Genomic DNA, 23,368 nt, shown 5'->3' on the forward strand with positions numbered 1-23,368 from the left:
AATACATCAGATTTATGTTTTAGAAAGTACACCCACATCTTTCTACTGAAATCATCTACAATAAGCAAAAATTATTTGCAACCAATAATTGAAGATGTATTCATAGGACCACAAATATCAGCATGAATTAACTGGAGTACCTTAGATGTGCGCCAAGATTCTCCATCCTTGAATGAAGACTGATGTTGCTTGCTAGCTTGACAGGGGTCGCACACTCCCAACTACTGAGTCTAAATATCAGGTAACCTTGACACAAGTCCCTCCCGAGATAGTTGAGAGAGATACTGAATGTTTAGATGCCCATATCTCTGATGCCACAGAGCGCTGATGGGAGAAACACGAGCTGCTAGAGCCACTTCTGGAGATTCACCAGTGTCAAGAACCTTGTATAGACCATGATCCTCTAGGCCAACAACAATCGTAAGACAAGTTTCCCTGTCAATAACGGAACACTTGTGCGCACTAAACACCACATCGAGCTGAGGAGAGTTCCTCATAATATGGCTGAGAGACAACAGATTAATTTCCATACTAGGAACATAGTACATATTCAGGGAGATGAGTGTGGGCCCACCAGACTGAATCTAACTGTACCTCTGCCAACCACTGTGTGCTCCTCACCTCCACTGAATACCACGAAATCACTGAAAGATGAGAAGTCACTAAATCAGTCACGCCTGTGAGAGAAATGACGTGATGCACCAGAGTCAATGTACCAGGCAGAAGACGAGGCATGATCTGAGGACCTCTTAGCCATAAAGGCGTAAAATGCAGATTCCGTCTGCTCCGAATGTTCTGCAACATTCGTTGTCTGATGAGACCCTCCCTGTTTCTTCTGTTCAAAAGCAATCCTTTGTCGGCAATCTTTCTTCATGTGGCCGAACTTGTGACTGTAATTACACTGTGCATTTTTCTTTTTAGCGGGATCAAAAAACTGAGAATAACCTCTCTGCTGAAAGGATTGAGAGCACTGAGATTTGGCAGCAAAAGCATTTTCTGAGGAGGCTGATGAAGCACTACTACCAAACTGGCAACAAAAGCATTTTCTGAGGAGGCTGATGAAGCACTACTACCAAACTGTTGTTTCCAACTATCCTACTGCAGAAGTTTGGTGCATAACTCCGGAAACTTCAGATCAACATTAGTGGTGGTAATGTTGAGTGTTTCTATGAAGTGTTCATAAGATTTCGATAGACTTTTCAGAGTGAGGACTACCATATTTTCTTCCTCCACGGTCTTTCTAATGGCATCGCGCTGATCTCGAATGTCTTTAATCTTGTTAAGATGTTCCTGTAAAGACATATGTTCGTCCATCATGATGGAGAACAAATGATTCTTTAGAAAGAAAGCTCTCCTCTTGTAGGATGTCTCATGCAATTCCTTCAAATGTTGCCAGATTTCAGCAGTTGTGTTGCCGGAAGGAATCTGTGGTAACTGATCATCAGTCACAGAGAGTTTGAGAAGCATAACAACGTCTCGATTTCGATCATCAAACTTATCTTGATCGACACCAGCTATACTAGGACGGAGCTCTTTGCCCAAAACGAGCTGGTCAAGACGCTGATATTCAAAAATGGTCAACATTCTCCGTTTCCATATATTATAATTGGTGCCATTAAAGCGCTCACTGGCTTCCAACATCAGAGTGGTTAGCGATGCCATCTGCACGTTTCCCAAAACACGAAAAACAACAAAAGAGTCTGGCACAGATTTCAATGTAGATGTCGACTAACTCGGACAAAATCTGATAGGTGCTGGAAACAAAATTCTAATCTGCTGACTTGAAAATCGAGGCACGGAAAATGATGCACCCAGAAAATTCGGAAGACTACCCAGTTGAGATATCACAAAACCCACATCAAATCTGTAATCGGAAATTTTTTTCGACAAATGAAAATAATATACCTTGGTCGGAAAAACGAGCCAAAGGAATTAGAATTTCGTTTGAATTCGAAATACACTGAAATAAACCACAAGCTGCCCGCGGAACAGAACCCTCGCACAGATTTGGAGCATGTACAACTCTGCTTAGACCAGGAAATGCCACCGTAAAAGTGCGCTGACTGTCACAAAATTCCGGCTTGGATTTCATGTCGGGCGTCAGATTAGTGGAGCGCAGAACCTGTGCTACGACGAAAATATCGAATTCGAGTTTCTCTTGAAGTACTGTGATGGTCGGTCGAAAATTACAGAAGTTCGGTTACAAATCAAACACCAACAGTCTTCTGCGATCTCCTCGGCGAAGGAATTTTCAACTCGGATTTCGAGTCGTGGAGGCTCCAGCGCAAGATCTCCAGCCTGGAATTCAACTCCCGGAGCTTCCGGGAGTTCATGACCAATACGGTCCAAGAAACGGTGAAGATTCAGGAATTCATCCAGACAGGCAACAAGCAAGTCGTATGTTTGTGGAGTTGAGTTCAAACTATTGATTTTCTTCCTGCATTCACTGTGGGATAATGGAAAGACGCGGCCAAAGAGAACGATGAGAACATAGTAGGGTTTTCGAAGCACTTGGCCTCTTGCAACAAGAAGACGCGCGACACAACAATCGAGTTTCTCAGGGGATGGCTCAAAGCCCAGACCCACGTTTCCGATCACGACTTCAAGAAGATCTGGAAGGGTCTCTTCTCTTACTTTTGGCACACTGACAAGCACGAATTACAGGCCCAACTCATCGACAAACTCGCTTCTCTGATTCGAACCCTCGACCTTGCTCTCGTCTCTGCTTAACTGTTCATAGGGTCGAACCGTAGTGAGTAACTTCACTCTGCCTTGGAGTAGCACAAGAAAGTCGACGCTAAAAAAATTGCGGCTAAAAAAATTCGTGATGCCCAGTAAACAACCACGATTTTTTTTAGACTCCACGAAATTTTTTTTTCAAAGAAAAAATTGTCTGGAAAAAAATATAACCTGGCTTTGATATTATAAAACAGTGCGAAAACACGCATATGGATTTCAATGAATGAATTGATTGAATGAATGAGCAATGAAGGTTACATAAATAATACAAATGTAGAAACAAGAAGTTTCTACTAGGAAATAGAAACAAGAAGTTTCTATTATAAAAATAGCAACAACAAGTTTCTACTAAGAAACTGCTAATAAGATCACATACAATCTTATCTGAATAAAATACATAAATGAGCATTAAACTTTAAAATAACATTATTCTAATAATTGTCAAGTTAAGGACAATCATATATAATCTACAAGTCTCCTGATTTTCCAACAACTTATACTCCTGAAAACATTCATGATTCAACTAGGTTGGTTGATGTCTCCTTTTTGACTTTTGGAATTGATACTTCCTTTCATTTTAGTCATTTAACTTTAATAATAAATACTTGAATATGATGTTTTAGTTGGGTAATTTCCTTGCCCTCATTTGACGAAACCTTGTCAACTTTTTTATGGTTATCTTGCTTCTTTTGTGATTCTAATTATTTTGTTGATTAGGTTGGAATATATTCTTTTAAGCTATAATATATTATTATTTTTATAAAAGGAAAATCTCATGGGAAACCCAAGTGATGCTACCCTACTTCAGTAAACTCATTAGCATAGATTAGTGTGTCTCACCCACGAGGATTTGAACCAAACACATGCTAGCATGGAACTAGCAAAATGCGCAAGAAATTTGGTAACAATCGCTTAAGCTAACCCCTTAGACTATATTATTAATACTATGATTTTATAATGATTCTTAGTTGACTAGATACTTTGGAGATCTAATATTTGAATTTAATATATATTATTAAATTGAAATATTATAATGGTTATTTTTAATAATGATTATTTTGTTGAATATATAAGGTTCGAGTATATTCATTTAAGCTTTTCAATAAAAATTTTAGGCATTGATGACTGCCGAGGGAAAGAAATCAACCTCTCTCAGCTCGAAGGCAAGACCAAGGTTGCTGGTATCATGCTAATGCGAGATTATATAGTCATTTAAGAGCATCACATAGATTACTCTTAACATGTCACTTATGGGGTTTGAACCTGGGTGTGGAGAATAATAACTATACCTTCTAACCACCCAAGCTAAACCTAATTGACATAAATTTTAGGCATTCGGGATCATTTGGGGAAAAAAATCAGACTCCAAGTCTCCAACTCAACGCAAAGGCAAGAGTGAGGTTGTTGGTATCATGGCAATGCCAAATTATGTACTCAGTTAAGAGGGCCACATAGATTACTCGTTTCAAAAGCCATGTGACTTTATGGGATTTGAACTCGGGTGGGGAGGATAACTGACTTTTTTTAAGTTATAATATGTTATTAATTTTTTAAAAGGAAAATCTTCTGGAGAAACCCAAGTGATGCCCCCCCACATTTGTGGATGTCACTTTATTAAACTTGTTGGCATAGACTAGTGTGCCTCATCCATTGGGGATTTCATTCGAGCACATGCTAGGACAAAGTTAGTAAACTGCCTGGTAAAATTAGTGATGGTTGATTTCTATATTATTAATACTGTTAATAATGTTATGGACAAAAGGTCAAAGAAGTAGGAAAATGTCATTAAGTTTCAATTTAGATACAAGAACTGGAACTACAAACAGAACTCTACACTCTACCGCTCAAAGTGATGGATATAGTGGTAGGTACAGAGTAGTTGATGCATTTGGGAAGTTATACTAGAAACCTTGAAGAATAGTTCAGGGCGTTTAATTGGCAAGGACACACTACAAATTATATGGTGTTGAGGCTTCCCCTCTCAAAGTAGAAGCAACAATATATAGGAACCTCACCAACACTCAAAGCGCGAACAAAGTCAAACCCATAAAAACGGATAAACGTCATTGCATGGAACCATGCTCAAGTAGAGAGAATCCTGTTTATTATGCTTTGAGGACAAAATATTCCTTAACGAGGGTGTCAATGTTATAAACATAATAATATAATAAATGATAAGTTAATAAGTTAATGAAAAGATGTGTCTTATCGAAAAGCCACGTCCATTAGTATGAAAAGGAACCACCATTTAGATGTTTATAATGGGTGTTCTCATTGTAATATCATCATTATATTATCAATCATTTTATCAATCAATACATTTATAATTTTATTCATATACAAAATACAGTCTTCAAGAATAAACGGGAACTGTTTATAACACAAGCAAATCCCATGGCTGCAGCAGTGAAGAAGGGTTTAGTGTGATTCTCATAGCACAGGGAGCCATTTCTAGAGAGGTGACAGGAAGAAGAGTCTTGGAGTCTGCGTTATGTAATGTCATATGGGAGCTAAGATACAACTCAGATTTCTATTACATTGTTGTTTATGTTTATCATTCATGACTATGTTTCTTACTATCTTTCTTTACAATTTGCTATTTAGAAATAAATTCTCTTTTTTGAATTATATATGTACATATATTTTATTTTCTAAGTCATTGTTTCCCTTATTTTCTAAGTCATTGTTTCCCTGTCTCCTAAAATTTCTGGGAGATCACATTTCGATGCCATCCATATTTCTAATACTGTACCTGATTTCAAGTTTTGTGAAGCAAAAATGCTACCTAACAATTGCCAGTGAGTGGAAAAGTCATCATTCTAGACAGTATTGTTGATGTAGCCTCACAAGATTTGGATACTGCAGCCATGGTCGTTGTGTCATCTATCATATATAATTAGAAGAAAAGTAAACTTTGTAGAGTAAAATAGATTTTCATGTTCAATTCTGGTGCATAATGGATTTACTTGTTACATTTCAAGCCTGCAAGTCAAGGAAAAGTGATTTTGACAATTGTGCTTACAGTCAACAAGCAATTGAATGACAAAGAACGAGTTGCTGCAGCTTTGGAGAATCCCAATCTTTTGCAGCTTGTTGATGAGTGCCTTGCATCAAATGACCTGTAAATGAAGGAGCAAAGTATTTATACAGTTGCAGATGGGCATGTGTGCTTCAGTTCTGCGTTAAATTAAATAGCGTTAATTATCTGGCTTTCATAGAAGTTTGTGAGTTAGCTGTGCATCAAAAGAAATCAGAAAAGTGAATTGGTGTTTTTATTGTATATATTTATATATTTTACTTTGGATTACTGCTTTAAATTGTTCACAATACATGATATTAGGTTTATATTCCTTGTTAAGAAACCACTTGTGACAAGTTAACTCTTGTTTAAGTGAACCTACTCTATGAACATAATTGTCCTCTTTGCAATTCTCTGTTTGTTTGCCTTTTAATTACCTTGGATGTGCATAAAGAGTTCGAGGCTATCAGGAAGAAATATTGCGAATGCTGGATAACATTACATTGTATGCCATATTGAAAATTCTACAGATGTGGGATGGCATTTCAAATATCATTTAAGTCTAGTGTTGCTAGCAGGACTCTCATGAAATCGTACCAATAATAATCCATGCCTTGCTAGTATGACTAGTGAAATTATAGCAATGATGCACAGTTTTGGGCAAGACTGGCAGCTTCATATTTTATTAATTATGCCAATGTTAGTATGATCAAGGAGGAATTATAGATAGAGCACAGGTGCCTCACAATATCTAACCTGTACTACTACTAATTTTGTATGAAAATTATTACAGATGCATAAACAAACTTGGCATTAACATCATTTCATACCAAGAGTCTGAACTGAAGCCTGTTATGCTACGCTGATTCCTAGCAGCCAGGAAGGAAACTTGCCGTCATATCTCTGCCTGAACTGAAGTTAGTCTTTAATCCTCTGCATTTGGTGGCATGCAATGTTATGTATGAAGATGAAAGAAGTTGCCAAACAACTCGAAGTTGGTTATGGATTATAGTTCTTTTGAAGGACCTCAAATCTGAGGATGATTTAAATCGTGTGTTCTTGGTCATTGCTTGTCTTTTGTGCATATGCATTTCCTAAGTTTTCATCACCATAGTCTATGGCTTCAAGCATGAAAAAATAGTGTGCCATATTATATTTTCATGGTTTTTAATTTTTGTCTCTGCCACTAGGTGGAAATGGTCATTTCTCTTTTGAGTTATATGAAATAAGAAAGGAGTTTCTTTCAAGCTGCTCCCAACATTTCAGGGTTGGAAAACAACTCTAAACTCCCATTGATATTCTCAAGCTGTTTCGTAGAAGATCATGTGGAAAACGATCATATCACAACAAGAGCTTCTTTCAAGTTGCTCCCAACATTTCAGAGTTGGAAAACAACTCTGAACTCCCATTGATAGTCTCAAGCTGTTTCATAGAAGATCATGTGGAAAACCATCATATCACAATAAGAGTTTCTTTCAAGCTGCTCCCAACATTTCAGATTTGGAGAAAAAACTTCCACGTATGGTCTCAATCTATTTCATAGAATCTCACATGGAAAACCATCAAATTCCAAGTAATTTTTATAAATAAGAATATGGGTAAACTTTTTGAAGTCTTAATGTTAAAGTAAATGTCAAAATAATAATGGTCAATTAGATATCAGACATAGGCATTAATAAAGTTATTTTGGCTTTAGGTTATTTTCTGCCTTCATGTTTTATTTAATTATAGTGTATATCTGGTCTATCCCACATCATAAAGTGGATTGATTGTAACTAGTATGCAATCCTTTATAAGAAGGTTTTTACTTCTTAGTTAGTCAGTGCAATATGGAGAACTCACTTGAGTTATCTTGGGTTTCTTTGCATTCGATTTTTGTTTATTGTGATATGCTATCAGAGTTCAGTTAGAGTTATGGAGTCTGTGAGAGTGTGAAGATCTAGGCACTGTTGCTACTAGAGACTTATTGAGGGATCACTAGCATAGAACATCGAAGAGGCAAAAAGGGATTTCACCAAAGCTAGAAAAAAAATAAAATAACATTGAAAGTGAAGATTGTAAGAACCAATTCGTATGGTCATATGACCACCAAAGAGATCCACATGTGGCCGAGGAGATCGATCTACCAATACTCAGTTGCATGTGTTGTATAGATGTGCCACCTAGGAAAATCAAGCTACTGTACGACTGTACAAAAATGGAATTTGAGATGCCAAGAAGAAATTAAGTGTACGGGCCAGTAATTAGACAAAAATATAGCAATATACGGCCTGTTCAAATATTGAATCACTTAAATTTGTCTGATTTCTTGACAATACACAGCATTTGGAAACAGATTGATGCTATTTTTGCTTGTATTGTTGCCTAGATTTGCAGATTTGAAACTTTAAGCTATTGTTTTGGTGATTTTCATCGGATCCAAAGAGATTAATATAAATCTGTGTTTTGGTCCTATTCTTGAGCAAATTTATCAATATCTGTGTCTTGATGCTGTCATTGAATAGATTTGTCAAATCTGTGTTTTGGCGTTGTTTTTGAGCAGATTTATTACAAAAAAATCTATTTTTTTTTAGCAATACATGGCTGCTACTCGTGTTTAGAGCCAATAGCCAGGTGTTCTTACTCCAGGATGTAAACTGAGGCAAAGAACAGATATTTCCAACATTTTACTCTGTTTCTGAATATATTTATGCCTTTTTGACTTGTACCAACAACCTCTTTACCCCACATCATGTTAGGATGTAGCCATCGATTCTTTGGGAAAAACTCCAATACGTTGAAGCAGTGTATGCTGGCCATATTTGAATATAGGTGCTTGGTTGATATCGTCTTAAATAAAGATACCCAATTAACAGCTATTGGTATGATGAGTCAGAGAGATGTATTGCTAATTAAATGGTTTGTGACAAAGGAAATTCTTCTTGAAGTCTAGAGAAGGAACACTTCAGCAATGATTGGGAAGCATTTGCAAGAGTTGCGTGAAACTTTGGAAAAGGGTAGCTTTCTCCCTAAAGAAAATGGTGTTTTAAATCACAATGGATGAGAATGCATCATTGCAGGAGCATTTACGAGAGATCAAAGATACATAGAACAATTGTTGGCCATTGGTCGAAAATGGAAGAGGACATGGTGGTAATTGCATTGAAAAACTTACCACGTGCTTGTGAGCACTTTTATTGAGACTTTGAACATTACCACTACGAATGTTGATCTACGGTTTAAAGAGTTGTGCAATAGTCCCTTACAATAGGCTGGATGGAAGAAACAATGTAGTAGCAACTATGAGGCAAGGGGTACAAAACAAGATTTTGCATCCAATGATTAAGGGAAAAAGCAAGTGGGCAAAGAAGAAAGGGCAAGGCAATGGTGAACATGTGACCAAGAGGCTGAAGAGCATCGCATGCCATTATTGTTGCAAGGTGGGATGATCTGTATATAGTACGATTGTGGCCTGTTTGTTTCATCAATATGGATCTCCACAAAAAAATAAAATTCAAAAATGGTACAATTTCAATTTCTCCAAGAAGCATGAATCAACCCTATTTGAAATTTGGCTTTAGGGATTAATTAGATGGCTTTTGAGGCTAAAACTAGTGCCAACTATGAACCAATCCACTTTGGTTGTTCTTTCTTTGTCTCTGCAATTTTATTAACAAAAATAATAATGCACTCTTCAATCTAGTGGTGCAGACACAACCCGCATTTGCAATTCCAATCCAATAACCAATGATAAAACTGATGGAAACTCATTATCCTGGGTTTATGGGGGTAGTAAATCAACGAATGCTACATTTAATTAACAATCTAGCAAATTCGAACCAATTGCACCATTGTTGAGGGATATAACTGTTTTTGGCAATGCATGACCCATCACTAATGCATATGGTCCTTACAACCCCTACAGTCCCAGGGAAGGCTGCAAGAATTGTCAATGGTTAAGGGGAGTGTTGGAAACACTGAGAGGGGGAGTGAATCTGTATTTTTTTTTATCAATTATCAATCATTAAAATTTCAGAGCATTAACAATAAGCATAAAACATCAACACATCAAAGAACAATGCACTAGAGATTTTTAGGTGGAAACCCTTCTGGGAGAAAAACCCAACGAAAACTTTTCTAATAATTTTATGAGTACATGATATGATTAAACTCCAATTGAAAAAGGAACCCCAACTCTCTAGTACTTTAGAAAAACGTTCAATATTCCAGCTCCCATTGAAAGGACACTCCAATGCCCTGGTTTTATCAGCTGCCATTGATAGGATGCTCCAACACCCTTGTAAGCTCCAACTTGCCCTAGCACCACCCTACCACCTTGAAGTGTTTTCAGGTCACAACCAGAAGGTGATTTCAATCACCTGCTTTGAACCACCTAACCACCTTGGAAATGATAATAAGAATAGTCAAAACTATTGTGGGCTCCCGTACCAAGGACAATGACCCATTTACAAGAATTGATTAGACAATGAAACCTTTATTGTTGAACAAATGATGAAACTCTTACTGCATAACTTCAACTGATGACAATGGAACCCTTTTTGCCAAATTCCTTCAATTGCTGTAAAATGATAATGACAATGAAATGCTGAACAAATGTACCTCTATTAGTTGATGCCCTAAAGATGGCGTGATGCAACACCTCTAATGTAGTGCAAACCAAGAGAATGATAATCCTTATTGACAGACTTATTCAACAAAAAGAAAAAGGCGTGACATTGAGATTGCGACAAAATGATAAAACCCTTATGTTGCAAAAATGATAGTGAAGCTCAAACTGCTAACAATGAAATCCTTACAGCTGCACTATGTGATTGTTGATAGTGAAACCCTTACTACAGATCCAGGCGTTGATAGTGAAAACCTTAGTCAAATCCAAATCTCAATAACAATAAAAGATTTGTTCTCAATTCATTAACTCCAGTGAGTAGTCACAAGGCACTACAAATTTGAAACCCTCACTGATATGGCTTAGCACAGTGAGTTGGTGAATTAAATCAACCAACCCTTAAGCTACATGTGTACTAATTCTAATGCAGATAGACATCATTGTGGTCTAACAAACCCTTTTCATCAAACTGTAATGCTACTGTGCCTATAGTTGAATTTGGTCTCGTGGCTTGAAATTTTGCACCAAAAAAAGTTTACAACTATTGGAATATGCATAGATGTCGAGCTTTGTCTAAGGCTCAAGTATAAAACTACAAATGAGGGTATTGATAGTGCTCTTGGAGGCGCCGAAATGAAACAGATCTATAGACACTGAAACTAATAACCTAGAGTATTGTATTCAAGAATAAGTCTAGATGTTAGAAGTTTAAGGTTTGGAGCTAGCTCACAATATACGAAAAAGGCCGAAACAAAATCGAACCACTGTGCATGAAATCAACGACTGGATCTGGATATGGAGAGCTGAAATAAGAGTAAAATTTCAGAGCTGAGAATGTGGTCAAATCACAATGTATAACTAAACCCTTCCTTCCAATCTTGATGCATCGACATGAGACTGAACTTTCTATAAAGGCTCAATGGTTTGGCCTACAAAGGGCTGTAGATCTGATTAAAGCAGACAAACCAACTGCAGAGGTTAATGTCATTTGTTGATATGTGTGAGGCTTGTTACCTACCATTTTGTGGGTGATATCCCTAGGAGCTTTTTTTTCTCCAAGATGGTCCTCACTTGATAGCTAGCAACCCCTTGCAGCCACTAGCTAGCTCATTGTGCCATTTCTCCGCCACTTGAGCCAGCCATGTGGTCCCTCGCCCATCTGCCATGATCATATGTTTGAAGGTTGGTCTCCCGAACCTAAAGGTATGCCTTGTTATTTGATAATTGAGTATTATAGTTTGCTTATCATGGACACTTCTGGGCATGGATTAATGGGGGAATTCGGTGGATATTAACCTTGCATCCCAGTGCCGTGGGATCTCTCTTACTGACCATTTGGCTTTAGGGATGGTATTTCACAGGAAACCCTGATTTTGGTTGCATGGTCGCACTCCCTTACATGCTTATATTACCCTCTTTCCACTCAATGTCACCCCATTTGTCATTTCTCCCACTTGGGTCCATATTCCTCCACTGGGTCCACATAAGGTTAGCTTGCCCCTTCCTCTCGCCCACACCTTGGGTCAGACCTAGAATGATACCCTAGAGGTTGATGCAGCTAAAAAGAAAGAAAACAACATATTTGGCCACATTCAAGAGGAAAATGTACCACAAAATGCAAAAGATGGCCGGGTCAAACACATTTAACACGTGGGATAAAGCCAATACCCCATCTATATGGCCGTCACCCTGGTTCCTAAGTTCAATGAGCATCCTTCATCATATAAGAACCCATGATTGTCTCAATCCCTAGTGGACAATGAACTACCCTACCTTAAAATGAGGTATTCACTACTATATCTTATGCATCATGCCTTTACCCCTTGAGCCCCAAGCATTTATTCAAAGAAAATCATAAAAGGACAAAAGAAATATAAAGAAGGGTGGAAAAATCAAGGCAGGGGCACCTCATGTACCACGATTGCTCCCTCTTATACATTATAAACCCAAGTTTGGGCTTCCCTTTTATTAGCTACCCTTGTACCTCGACATGTGGCCCATGGATGCCCCTTCTCATCCCCTTCTTCATTCACCTATCTGTCACATGCCACCACCTTTTGAAGGGTGTACCTTGAACATATTATCCCCTTTAGAAGTAAAAACCACGTAATAGGATACTTGGTTAACCCCATTTGGAGTTTAGGAGACATTGGCACATCCCGAAACCCATTATGGAAGCGCAGACCATTATGAAGTCTCCACCTGTGGTCCATGGTTGGTAAGCTCATTTACTTAATTTCCCTAATGACTTGTTGTATTGGAAGGCTAGGGCACACATTGGATTTTATGCAGGATTGCAGATGGTCTCCATCTTGGGTTTGGTCTCCTTATACAGGGTCCTAATCTTCCAGAGGGCTACATTGGCACAATGTAGGGAGTGTTGAGAGCCATGGGTCAGCACAATAGTAGACAACACTCCATGGATCCTTAAGGATGATTAGAGATACTCGAGATACTCCTATTAGATGACGATGATGCACCTGGTTCACCTTTGTCGAACCTACTCTAGAGACATACCATGCACTTGGCAGCGGACCCAAGACTTGTAGGATGATGTGGCATCCCCTACACCATCATCAAAGGCCTTGCAGATGATCTACATGCATCCTTGACTCATTTGGAAACCCATGAGGTTATTATTGTGCCCCCACACCTATTGGAAGCACCACATGGTTATTGTTTGGAGAACAAGGAGCCAACCCCTTGCCCATCACTTTTGAGGGTCCTACTCTTCATTATGGCACCCATGGACCTTATTAGGCTTCTTATAGGGCCATACAATATGCATAGATTATTGTTTGACGTTTTGAGAGGCTTATTCTTTCATTTGTGAGCTAGTTTGGTGGACTTGTCACCAAAAGTTAGATTATTATAACATTATTTTGTTTTTGGGTCTTATGTAGACCATAGACGCTAATTAAAACTCCTCATTAGTGTATAAATACAAGTGAGATGAGTTCATTTGTTCATCATCACTTTGGATTGGGTCTCTTCTCTCTCTTGAGATTTTCACATTTTTTGTTGGAGCATGAATTGAAGCTTTATGGATGAGTTTTGATGTGTGGATTTGGTTTATCTTGTCTTGGAGCTTCTTTATTGTCAAATTGTGGATGGTTGGATATACTCTATTACATGTAAGTACATGATTTTAATGCTATTCTTTTTTTACTTTGTCATATACATTGTACTGAGATTTTTACTATTTTTAGGGCTAATTGTTGTATGCATTTACTGCTTAAATTGTGGAATTTTGTCTCTATATAGCATCTCTTAATGTATGGGCCATGTAATGTGAATGAAATCTCCAAGGGGTAATTCTATCAACAAATTTATCTTGATAAGCCATGACTTTTTGTACATCAAAGTATAAAAGCTGCAAGATTGCTTCTCTTGGACCTAAAAGGCTAGCGAAGTAGTTTTGAGGCCTCCTTGAATGGGAACCAAAAGTCCTCACTCATATTTATAATAGACTCCATTCTCCCAAGACCAAGACACTAATCCACCAAAAGGTGGTCACCTAAAATCAACTTCTTGTCAACTTTTCCTAGGTCTAGCCAAGTTAGGTCACTTAGGGCATCATTTTCCCAGCAGACTATCCCTCCAAAAAGTTCATTCTCCTAGCCTCTCCTGCGCTGGTGTTTATTCAAGACCACCTCCAAATTTGAGGCCATTCCGATAGTGAAGCTGTGAGAAAATCCAAGCCCTAACTTCGAGACCAAACTTTGCCCTAACATCCCAAAGGCTAGTGCCTCATAGGATCAATTTAACACCTTTGTGTGAATATTGTTTCTTTGATTCTTTCCCCAGCTTGTCTAGATTTGAGAACATCATTGTTGCTAAGTTCTCACTTCCTAATCTAGGCTGGCTCTGTTTGGTTCCATGTGGTCCCGTTCCTTTGAAATACAATTCATCAAGAACCATCTGGGATACCAATTTCAATAAGGATTTTAGGGATTGGGAAATTCTTTCACGAATCATATCCCCTAAACCTAACTCTTAAATCCTCTCATTCCCCTCCTTGTAGAGATTGTACCTTGCTTGCAACAAGCTCTACCCTTCAACCTCTTATGGAAAGGGAATCATTTGGGTCACCTACATCCACTCATTAATTTATCCTTCATTAGTGACTCCATAATATACCGGGTCTCCTCCCATAGGTGAAATTTCGTAAATAGTAGGGAGCCTTAGCTGAGGTGACAGTGGGCGAAGTCTCCATTTATTTCCTTTGGCCTACCATTTGCCCTTTAGGGATCCCCTTTAGGTCCCCTGTTAGTTTGAGTAGTAACGTTTTGGCGATGTTGCTAAGGAGGAAGCAGGTCTACCTTCCTAGCGAGTCATTAAGGAATCAATTCATTAACGACATCTATAAAGCATTCCTTTAGTGACTCCACATTCTCTTTCCTAGATGGAAAATCTTGAGGTTGTGACTTACCATCGAAGGAGAGATGATGAACCCCATATTCCTTTCCTTAACAAAAAGGTAAACCAATTAAGGAAGAAACACAATATCTTTAGACCTTTCCTCCATGATTGGGGCTCTCATTTGTGTAGTACCCAAATACCCCAAAAGGCTATGTTCACAGGGGAAGAAGACCCCAAGAACATCTCTTGAAATTTGAATACTAGACATGCGATAAACTATATAATGAGTATAGCCGAATGATTGCCTTTGCTACAACCATGATAGGAATCGCCTGGGATTGGTATTTCAACCTTCCGTCATCTTCCATCTCTACATGGGAAGGATTTGTCCAAACTTTTATAAGAAGGTGGTTCCCCAAAAAAGACGTGGTCCAAATATACACAGGGTTCTTGTCTATTGAAAGAAGAGAGGATGTGTCCATTACTGAGTTCAACCAATGATTCAATATGGTTATCCATTTTATCCCTCAAGAAATGTGTCCCCCAAAGGATGTAGCCATGGCCGCTTACCTCAATGCCTTCAAAGGGAGGTTGGTCTTTGATGTCTGAAACAAAAACCCCTCTAGTCTCTTCCAAGCTCAAAACATGATGATTGACCTTGACGAAGCCATGAGGCATAATTCCATCAACATGCTACAAATTGAAGATGGACCTCCCCTCTCAAGTGAAAGTATTCCCCATCATGAACAAATTATGTTGCAAGAAATCAGTGACGAGGCAAGGGAACCTCTTGACCCCATTACAGGAATCCCCCCCAGACTAATTTTAAGTGTGATTGGCCCTTTCTATGTGACTCTGGGAATAAGAGGGCATACTTTGAAAAATGCATCGTAAACTCGGGGAGCCTTATCCATATCATGCCTTTGAGTATTATGAGAAAGCTTGGGATTACTTTGTCAAATAAATGTAAGGGCAATGATTATAAATTGTGAAGAATTCAAGGTATGTGGGCTGGTAGAAGGTAGAAAGATCTTTTTCCATACATACCTTGAAAAAGAGTTCTCCATAAACATTATCATTATCAAAACGAATCCAACATGGGGTATGATTCTATCAAAACAATTCATTGAAGACCTTAACCTATCCATCAATGAAGATAGTTCCACTATATACCTCCCTTGGAAAGAAAATTCCTGTGTGTCCATCCCTGGGCAGGGATTCACTGCCCTAATGATTGCCACCTCTCAAGAATCTGATAATGACTTAGAAGAAGAAGATAATAAACTTGGGGAATGGAGGATTTTCAAAAGTGAGCATATCAAGACTCCCCCTCTCCTTGGGCGATGGGTTATGTATTTTGATGGGGCTCACTCTAAGACTGAATCAGGGGTTGGCATTGTCATCATATCCCCTTCCAAGGAGTACTTGTTATTCTCTTTAAGACTCCAATTTACGTGGACCAACAACATAATTGAGTACGAGGCCCTCCTATTAGGATTTGAGGTGGCTCGATCAAGGGAGATCCAACAATTAATCATAATTGGAGACTCTGACCTTGTCATCTCACAAATAAGGGGGACTTTCGAAACAAAGGATGAAAAATTGAAACCCTATAGGGAAAGAATAACTAGCATGATCAAGGGGTTCAAAGAGCGACAATTCTTGGCTTTGGATTGATGTTCTAATGACATGGCCGATGCCCTAGCCATAACTGCATCCACATCCTCGATCATTTGCAGTGATATCACTAAAAGAGGGAAGTGTATAGTTGACACAATCCACCGGCCCTTCATCCCTGACTATGAGGAACATTGGCCTGTTTTTGAAGATGATCAAGATATAGCCAATTTCCTTCAAGACCATGAAGATCCCGATAGGAAAGGTAAATATTTAATAAACGAACAACACTTTGATAGGAATGACATTGCTACCACGATGATCAACCATTGCCTGATACGTTGGATCTAAAACCTCTCCTCAAATGGTCAAAATCGGGAAAAACTTGTCCAAAGAAGAAAGGGGTGAGCTCGAGAAATTATTGAGGGAATTCAAGGATGTGTTTGCTTGGTCTTATGACGATTTGAAAGCCTATAACCTTGAGGTCATCCAACATACTATTCCTTTCAAGGAGGGTGCCAAGCTTGTTAAGCAAAAATTAAGAAGAATAAACCCCAAGCTTGCACCTTTGGTCAAGGAAGAGCTCCAAAGAATGGTCGATGCAGGGATAATAGCCCTTATATGACACTCGTCTTGGATCTCTAACCCTGTGATCACCCGTAAAAAGACTGGCAACATTAGGATGTGTATTGACTTCAAGGATCTCAATCGTGTATGTCTAAAGGACAATTATCCCTTTCCCAATATGGAGAATCTCTTGCAAAGAATAACAGGTTCCCAAATGATGTCATTCCTTGATGGTTTTTCAAGGTATAACCAAGTTATTGTAAAGGAATAAGATCACCTGAAAACTGCCTTGACCACACCATGGGGAACATGCATGTATCTTAGAATGTTGTTTGGCCTCCTCAATGCTGGATCCACTTTCCAAAGGGCTATGGACTTTGCTTTTAGAGATCTCATTGGAAATATCATGGAGATCTACCAAGATGATTTGACTGTTGCCTCTAAACAAAGACATGATCATTGCAAACACTTGATTAAGGTATTTGAGAAGTGTAGGCAATACAACATCTCCCTGAATCCTAAGAAGTCAATATTCGGTGTTGACAAGGGTAAACTGTTAGGGCACATAGTCTCTAAGGATGGGATTAGCATTGACCCTGAAATAATTCAAGCCATCAAAAGCATTCCCCCTCCTAAAGATCAAAGTGCCTTAAGATCCTTTTTCGGCAAAATAAACTTCGTGAGAAGATTTGTGCCAAATTTTGCTGAAATTGTCAAGCCTATGAATGACCTCCTAAAGAAAGGTACTCCCTACTTGTGGAACCAAACAACAAATGAGGCCTTTGAAGAAATTAAAGAAAGAATTGCCTCTGCTCCTGTCCTTATCAGCCCCGACTACACCAAGGACTTTATAATATATTCCTTCGCATCCAAGGACACTATCGCTGGTATTCTCATGTAAAAGGATGAGGAAGGAGGGGAAAGACCGGTGGCATTCATGAGCAAGCCCGTCAGGGATGCCGAGATAAGATACACCATCACTGGAAAACAAGTGTACGCTCTTGTCAAATCCCCTAAGTTCTTTAAAGCTTATGTAGGGTACAACAAGATATTGTTAGGATATTCTGACACATGGGAAATAATTAAGTATAACTTGGTCAAGTGTATAGTTAGGTAAAGTGTGTTTCTTTAGTATGTACTTTTTGTAACTTACAATCCAACGGTTCATTCTCTCCTCAGTATTACTGACACTTGATCCGTGGCTTAACACCCGATTGGTCCATGATCTCTATTGAAAGAGCATGGAGGGTCATTTGTTAGGTGACCATTCATGAGAGAAGCTTATGTAGATTTTCTTTCTTTTACATTACTAAATTGCTTGAAGTGGCCACATTGGCTCAGACTGTGGACTGTTTCTCTTTGAGGGTTTTAACCATGTCAATAATACTGGTGTACTGATATGTGATCTGTTTATGAGTGGTGTCCTTTGGTGTTCTATCTAAGGAACTTACTATGTAAATTCCTACATGGTATCAGAGTTATTCGTGGGCGGCATCCGTTAGTGATCCAAATTTGACGGCGGTACAATTGCATCTGACTGTCGTTTCCTAGATCCACTGTTTCTTACCGCTTTCGGGCCGAGAGGACTGCTCTATTGTGTTAGGAGCATTTGCTTCAGTGAGGAACCCCTTTCGTTTCACGCGAAAAAGTTTCTGATTGCCATAGCTACGTCATTTTTAAGATCTGGAGGTATATAGTCTTTATTTGCAGTTATAGTTATTTATCTCTATTTATTTCGGTTTATAGTCCTCTATACTTTTTTTTTACGGGATCTATACCAGTGATTTCTGTGTATGCTCTTAGCCCCACGACTCTGCGCGATCTGGGCAAACCAAAAACATAATTTTTTTTTTCTCATGCGTATGCTCTTTTCCGTTGCGGCTTAGTGCGATATCGAAAAATTAGAAACATTGAGGAAGATATTTAATTTTTAGCCAAATTTGACTTTAAGCCATAAGACTTGGATTACTTTTGCTTGTTCGTTTGGTTTGTGTGGTTGTTTTTCTGCTTTGCAAGAAAAAAGAGATTTTTCAAGTAAGCATGCATTCCAAAGCTTCAGTGAGCAAAAAAAAAACCCCTTCCTCATTTCCAAAAATTACTAACCTTTTATACTAGCTCACTTGGTCCAAAGTTATTTTATGAAAATAGAGTCTTGGGTTCAAGTCTTTCTTTTTGTTGAATTACTTTTTCAAAAAACACATGTATCTTCTGTTTTAAAGTTACTTTATGTAAAAGTGTTCTCACGCATTATAAAAAGTGAGTCACTTATAATTCTAAAGTCACTCTATCTTTTATTCAAGCTACAATTTAGTGGATAGTTCATAAAACACCATTGTAAAAATGACTTTCACTTATTTATAAAAGTGAGTCACATAAATTAATATTTTTTTTAAAGTGAGCTAATTAGATTAAGTTTGGAAATGAGGGGATTTTTTTTTTAAATATAACATTATCATTCACTTTCCAACATTCACATGGTTCATCGGCATCTTCAACAACTTTTCTTCAAAAAGCCATGTGATTGCAGACGACATGTGTGTGCCAAGTTTCTCATGGACCAGTATAAGTCCATTGGGTTCCACTACCGGAACCTAATGGTATTCCAAAAGACCTTCAAGTGAAGACGACACCACTGCTTCAGATACTGCGTGCAACATAGGCTTAGATGATGGCATGAGGTAGTTGTTTTTATTCTGGGAGCGGTTCAAATTCCTGAAATCAATGCATAAGCGGATTTCCCCAGATTTCTTACGTGCGAAATTTAAATGAGTAATCTGAGCATGATGACGAACTTTGCAAGTAATCTTATCATCCAAATTGTTAGTCATTTTTTCTGTATAAGGAGTTCAAACAGCATGTGTTTTACCTGACCTTTGCTGCAACAACTTGTCTCCACCTTTACTTGGAATCCGGAATTGCTCGTGTGTAGTGTGTACTCAAGTCATCATCTGCCTGTGTAGACACATCCCGGTACTGTTTGATCAAGCGGTCAAAGACTTGTCGCTGCTGTGGTGTGTAGCTTGTACCGAGACTGGATATCTTCGGATCATGATTGGTTCCCAGGTTGCTCTGTTCGTTCGTAGTGGTGGTCCTGTGGGTTCCGCTGTTTCTTGGCCCTTGACAGAAATTTTGCAAACCATAGAGCTTGTTGAGGGAAACCCCACCCTCGGGAATGAGGTTGCCTTTCTTGCCCTCAACTGCAATTTTCAGGGGCTACTCGTGCTTACCTTCATCAAATGTTATGTCCTTGAAAGCATCGACACTGTTCGCGGGGTGTAATATTACTTTGAGTGCGACTGCGTTGACGCTAATGGTCCTTTGTAAGCTCAACATGAGTGCTTCGTACTCCTCGACGTTGCTTGTGCACTTGAACTTCAAGCATCTTGAAATCATGCATTTTATGTTATTTTGGGCGACTGAGATACACCCGGTCCTTGAGCCGTCATGTGTCTTTGATTCGTTTTTATACACAGACCGTTTGAAATGCTAGTACTGCTGCTACTATTGTTGCTACTGCTACTGCTACTATTGGTACAATGCACTGTACATGTTTCATTACCATCAGTTGGGCAAGGAAGGAGTCCCAATTGTGTGTCTGGTGGGGTTGGAGCTGGCCATGCTGGATAACACTCCAATGTTGTTTCTAGGAGGCAGTTGCCAAACATGAGTTCTGCGAAGGCCAACGGTTCGTTCTCGCTGTTAAGGGGAGTGACATTGTGCTTCATATACCTCTCAGACACTACCCAGATTTGGTTGCATTTTCCCTTGTACGAAAGCCACATGTGCGACCAGTTTGTAGCAAAATATCTGTCCAGCTTGCTAGACTAGTCTCTGCTAAGTAGTAGACCGTATGCTTCCGGTATGTCCACAACAACTATGTTGATGCATTGGTGGACTCGACCGTCATGAGATAGTTGGATGATCACATCTCATAGTTCACCAATGGCTGGTATCGATGTTCGATCAAGTTGGATGATCTGCATGGATGTCTCGCTCCATTGTGCATTGATCTTTTTCGCAATGGAGAGCGACATGACGTTGGTTGCCGCACTAGAATCAACCAAGCAGTTGTGAACATTGCAGTTAAAAATTTCAAATGATAGCAGGAATGGAGGGCAACTTGAGTTTGCTTCTTCCATCCAGAGTGTGTTGAGCACAATAGAAAGTGATCCGGGAGGTGTGCTTGCTCCCTTGCTATTGAGGCTACGCTGTTTGTTGCTGTTTGTCCCAATGCGCACAACAGGATGTCTCGCTGACTCTGGATCTTAGTTAACTCGAACAAACTGACGTTCGCTCGAGTTTCTTCATGTCATCTACAATGTTGTAGTCTAGAGGTGGAATACTCACTGAGGTGTCCGGGGCAAGACTGATGTTCGTGTTGTCTGATGGAGTGTTCTGCGGTTTGCTGCTCATGGAGGTACTCTTGCCCGCTGCTGTCTGTTATGAAACCAGCTCACAAAAGATAGAAAAGATAGATTAATTCTTTAGAATTCAGCGTCTTCGAGGGGGCAACCTCCTTTACATTACACAAATGGATAATTCTTTGATGATTAAAATGACAAAACCTCCTTTCTATATATAGGAGTCTAAGGAGTCACAATATAACCCAGCTGACTTAACAATAATAATATAAAGGCACAAAAATAACAATAGAGGGATTCTATGGGGCACAATAATAAAATATGGGGACAATAGGGGCACAACAATATTAATAAGGGATACAACTACAATAATAATGGGGTAATCACTAGTATTATAGGGACCTAACATGCCCCTCCTTCAAAAAGCATTGTCCTCAACGCTTGAGTAGTTCTGGATGCTTTTGTATAAAATTCTCATCCTCCCATGTGGAATCTTCAGCGGATAAGTTCTTTCACTTGATGAGATACTCTGAAATTGATCGATTTCGTAGCTGTCGAGTTCTTGTTTCTGTCACTGCTTCCGGTTCCAATATAATTTTTCTTTCTTTGTTAAGTTCTGACAATATTGTTTGAACTGGGAGCTTGTCGCCTATAACCTTCTTTAAACATGAAACATGGAAAACTGGGTGCACTCGAGAAGCTGCAGGAAGCTCCAATTTGTATGCCATAGTACCAATCTTTTGTAACACCTTGTACGGACCATAATACTTTGGTGATAATTTATTATCCTTCTTAGCTTGCTTGAGGGACATTTGTTTATATGGTTGTAGCCGTAGGAATACCCAATCACCTACATCAAAACTTCTTTCGCTGCGATGTTGATCTGCCTGTTGTTTTATTCTATTTTGCGCCAACACGAGGTTATCCTTTAAGAGTTGGAGGACTTGTTGTTGATGCTTGATGTGATGTTCCACTGCTTGAACCTTAGAATTTTCTTTTAAATATGATGTGATGGATGGTGGATGATATCCATAAAGTGCCATAAATGGGGTCATTTTTGTTGCTGTATGGAAGGAAGTGTTATACCACCATTCAGCCAGAGGCAACCATTTGACCTATTGTGTCTGTTTATCAGATACAAAGAAACGAAGATATCATTCCAAACATTTGTTTACTATCTCAGTTTGTCCATCAGATTTGAGGATGATAAGATGAGCTATGAGCTAACTAAATACCAAGACAAGAAAATAATTCTATCTAAAACTTTCCAGTGAAAATGGGATCTCTGTCACTTACAATAATCTTGGGGTTTCCATGTAGCTTTTGAATTGTTTCCATAAATGCAATAGAAACTGTACCGGCTTTAAATGGATGTGATAATGCACAAAAGTGTGCATACTTGGTAAGTCTGTCAACTACCACCATGATGACACTCTTTTTCTCAGACTTAGGTAAATCTGTGATAAAATCCATTGAAACCTCCTCCCAACGTTGGTTTGGAATGGGTAAAGGTTGTAATAGACCCGGGGTCTTAATTGTTTAAACTTTATTTTGTTGGCAAATCAAACATTTCGCCACAAACTTTTGAATATCCGATTTAAGGCCATCCCAAAAAAATTCCTTCTTAACCTTGTGGTAAGTTTTAAAAAATCATGAGTGCCCTCCAAAGGGAGAAGTGTGCAATTTCATAAGAATCTTTTGTTTGAGTTGGGAATTCTTACAGAGGTATAAACGATCTTTGTACCATAACGAATCATTTTGCTAGCTAAATGTATTAGATGTACTGGAATCTTGTTGTAACTTTCGAATAAGTACCGACACTTCTTCATCATTCTTTCATTCCTCCCTTGCTTCGTTTATCCAATCTGGTTGGATAATAGAAATGGTGCACAACAATGCTTCCACATCCTCATCCTTTCTTGAGAGTGCATCTGCGACCACATTTTGCTTCCCTTTTTTGTAGATGATTTCAAAGTTATAACCCAACATCTTTGCGTCCCACTTTTGTTTCTCTTTAGAGGATAATCTTTGTTCTAAAAAGTATTTAAGGCTATCATGATCCGTTTTTACCTTAAAGTGTCTTCCCATTAGGTAGGG

At 38.8% G+C, this 23,368-nt stretch overlaps 1 protein-coding gene across 2 annotated transcripts in view; it reads left to right on the forward strand.

Annotated features, from left to right (window-relative positions):
* The window catches only part of LOC149257201 (protein AE7-like 1), a 125,593-nt gene extending 119,422 nt beyond the window's left edge, over nt 1-6,171 (forward strand). The window contains exon 5 of one of the 2 annotated variants that reach the window (XM_089413709.1): nt 5,721-6,171. In XM_089413709.1, coding sequence (XP_089269835.1) covers nt 5,721-5,782 — 62 coding nt within the window. In that variant the 3' untranslated portion in view covers nt 5,783-6,171. The remainder of the gene's footprint in view (nt 1-5,720) is intronic. The other variant, XM_089413707.1, reaches the window with a different exon arrangement.
* The last annotated feature ends 17,197 nt before the right edge of the window (nt 6,172-23,368 follow it).

This window comes from Pinus tabuliformis, chromosome 6 (genome assembly GCF_031772625.1).
Source record: "Pinus tabuliformis cultivar Carrire ecotype Pingquan chromosome 6, CPIR1, whole genome shotgun sequence".
Lineage (NCBI taxonomy): Eukaryota > Viridiplantae > Streptophyta > Pinopsida > Pinales > Pinaceae > Pinus > Pinus tabuliformis.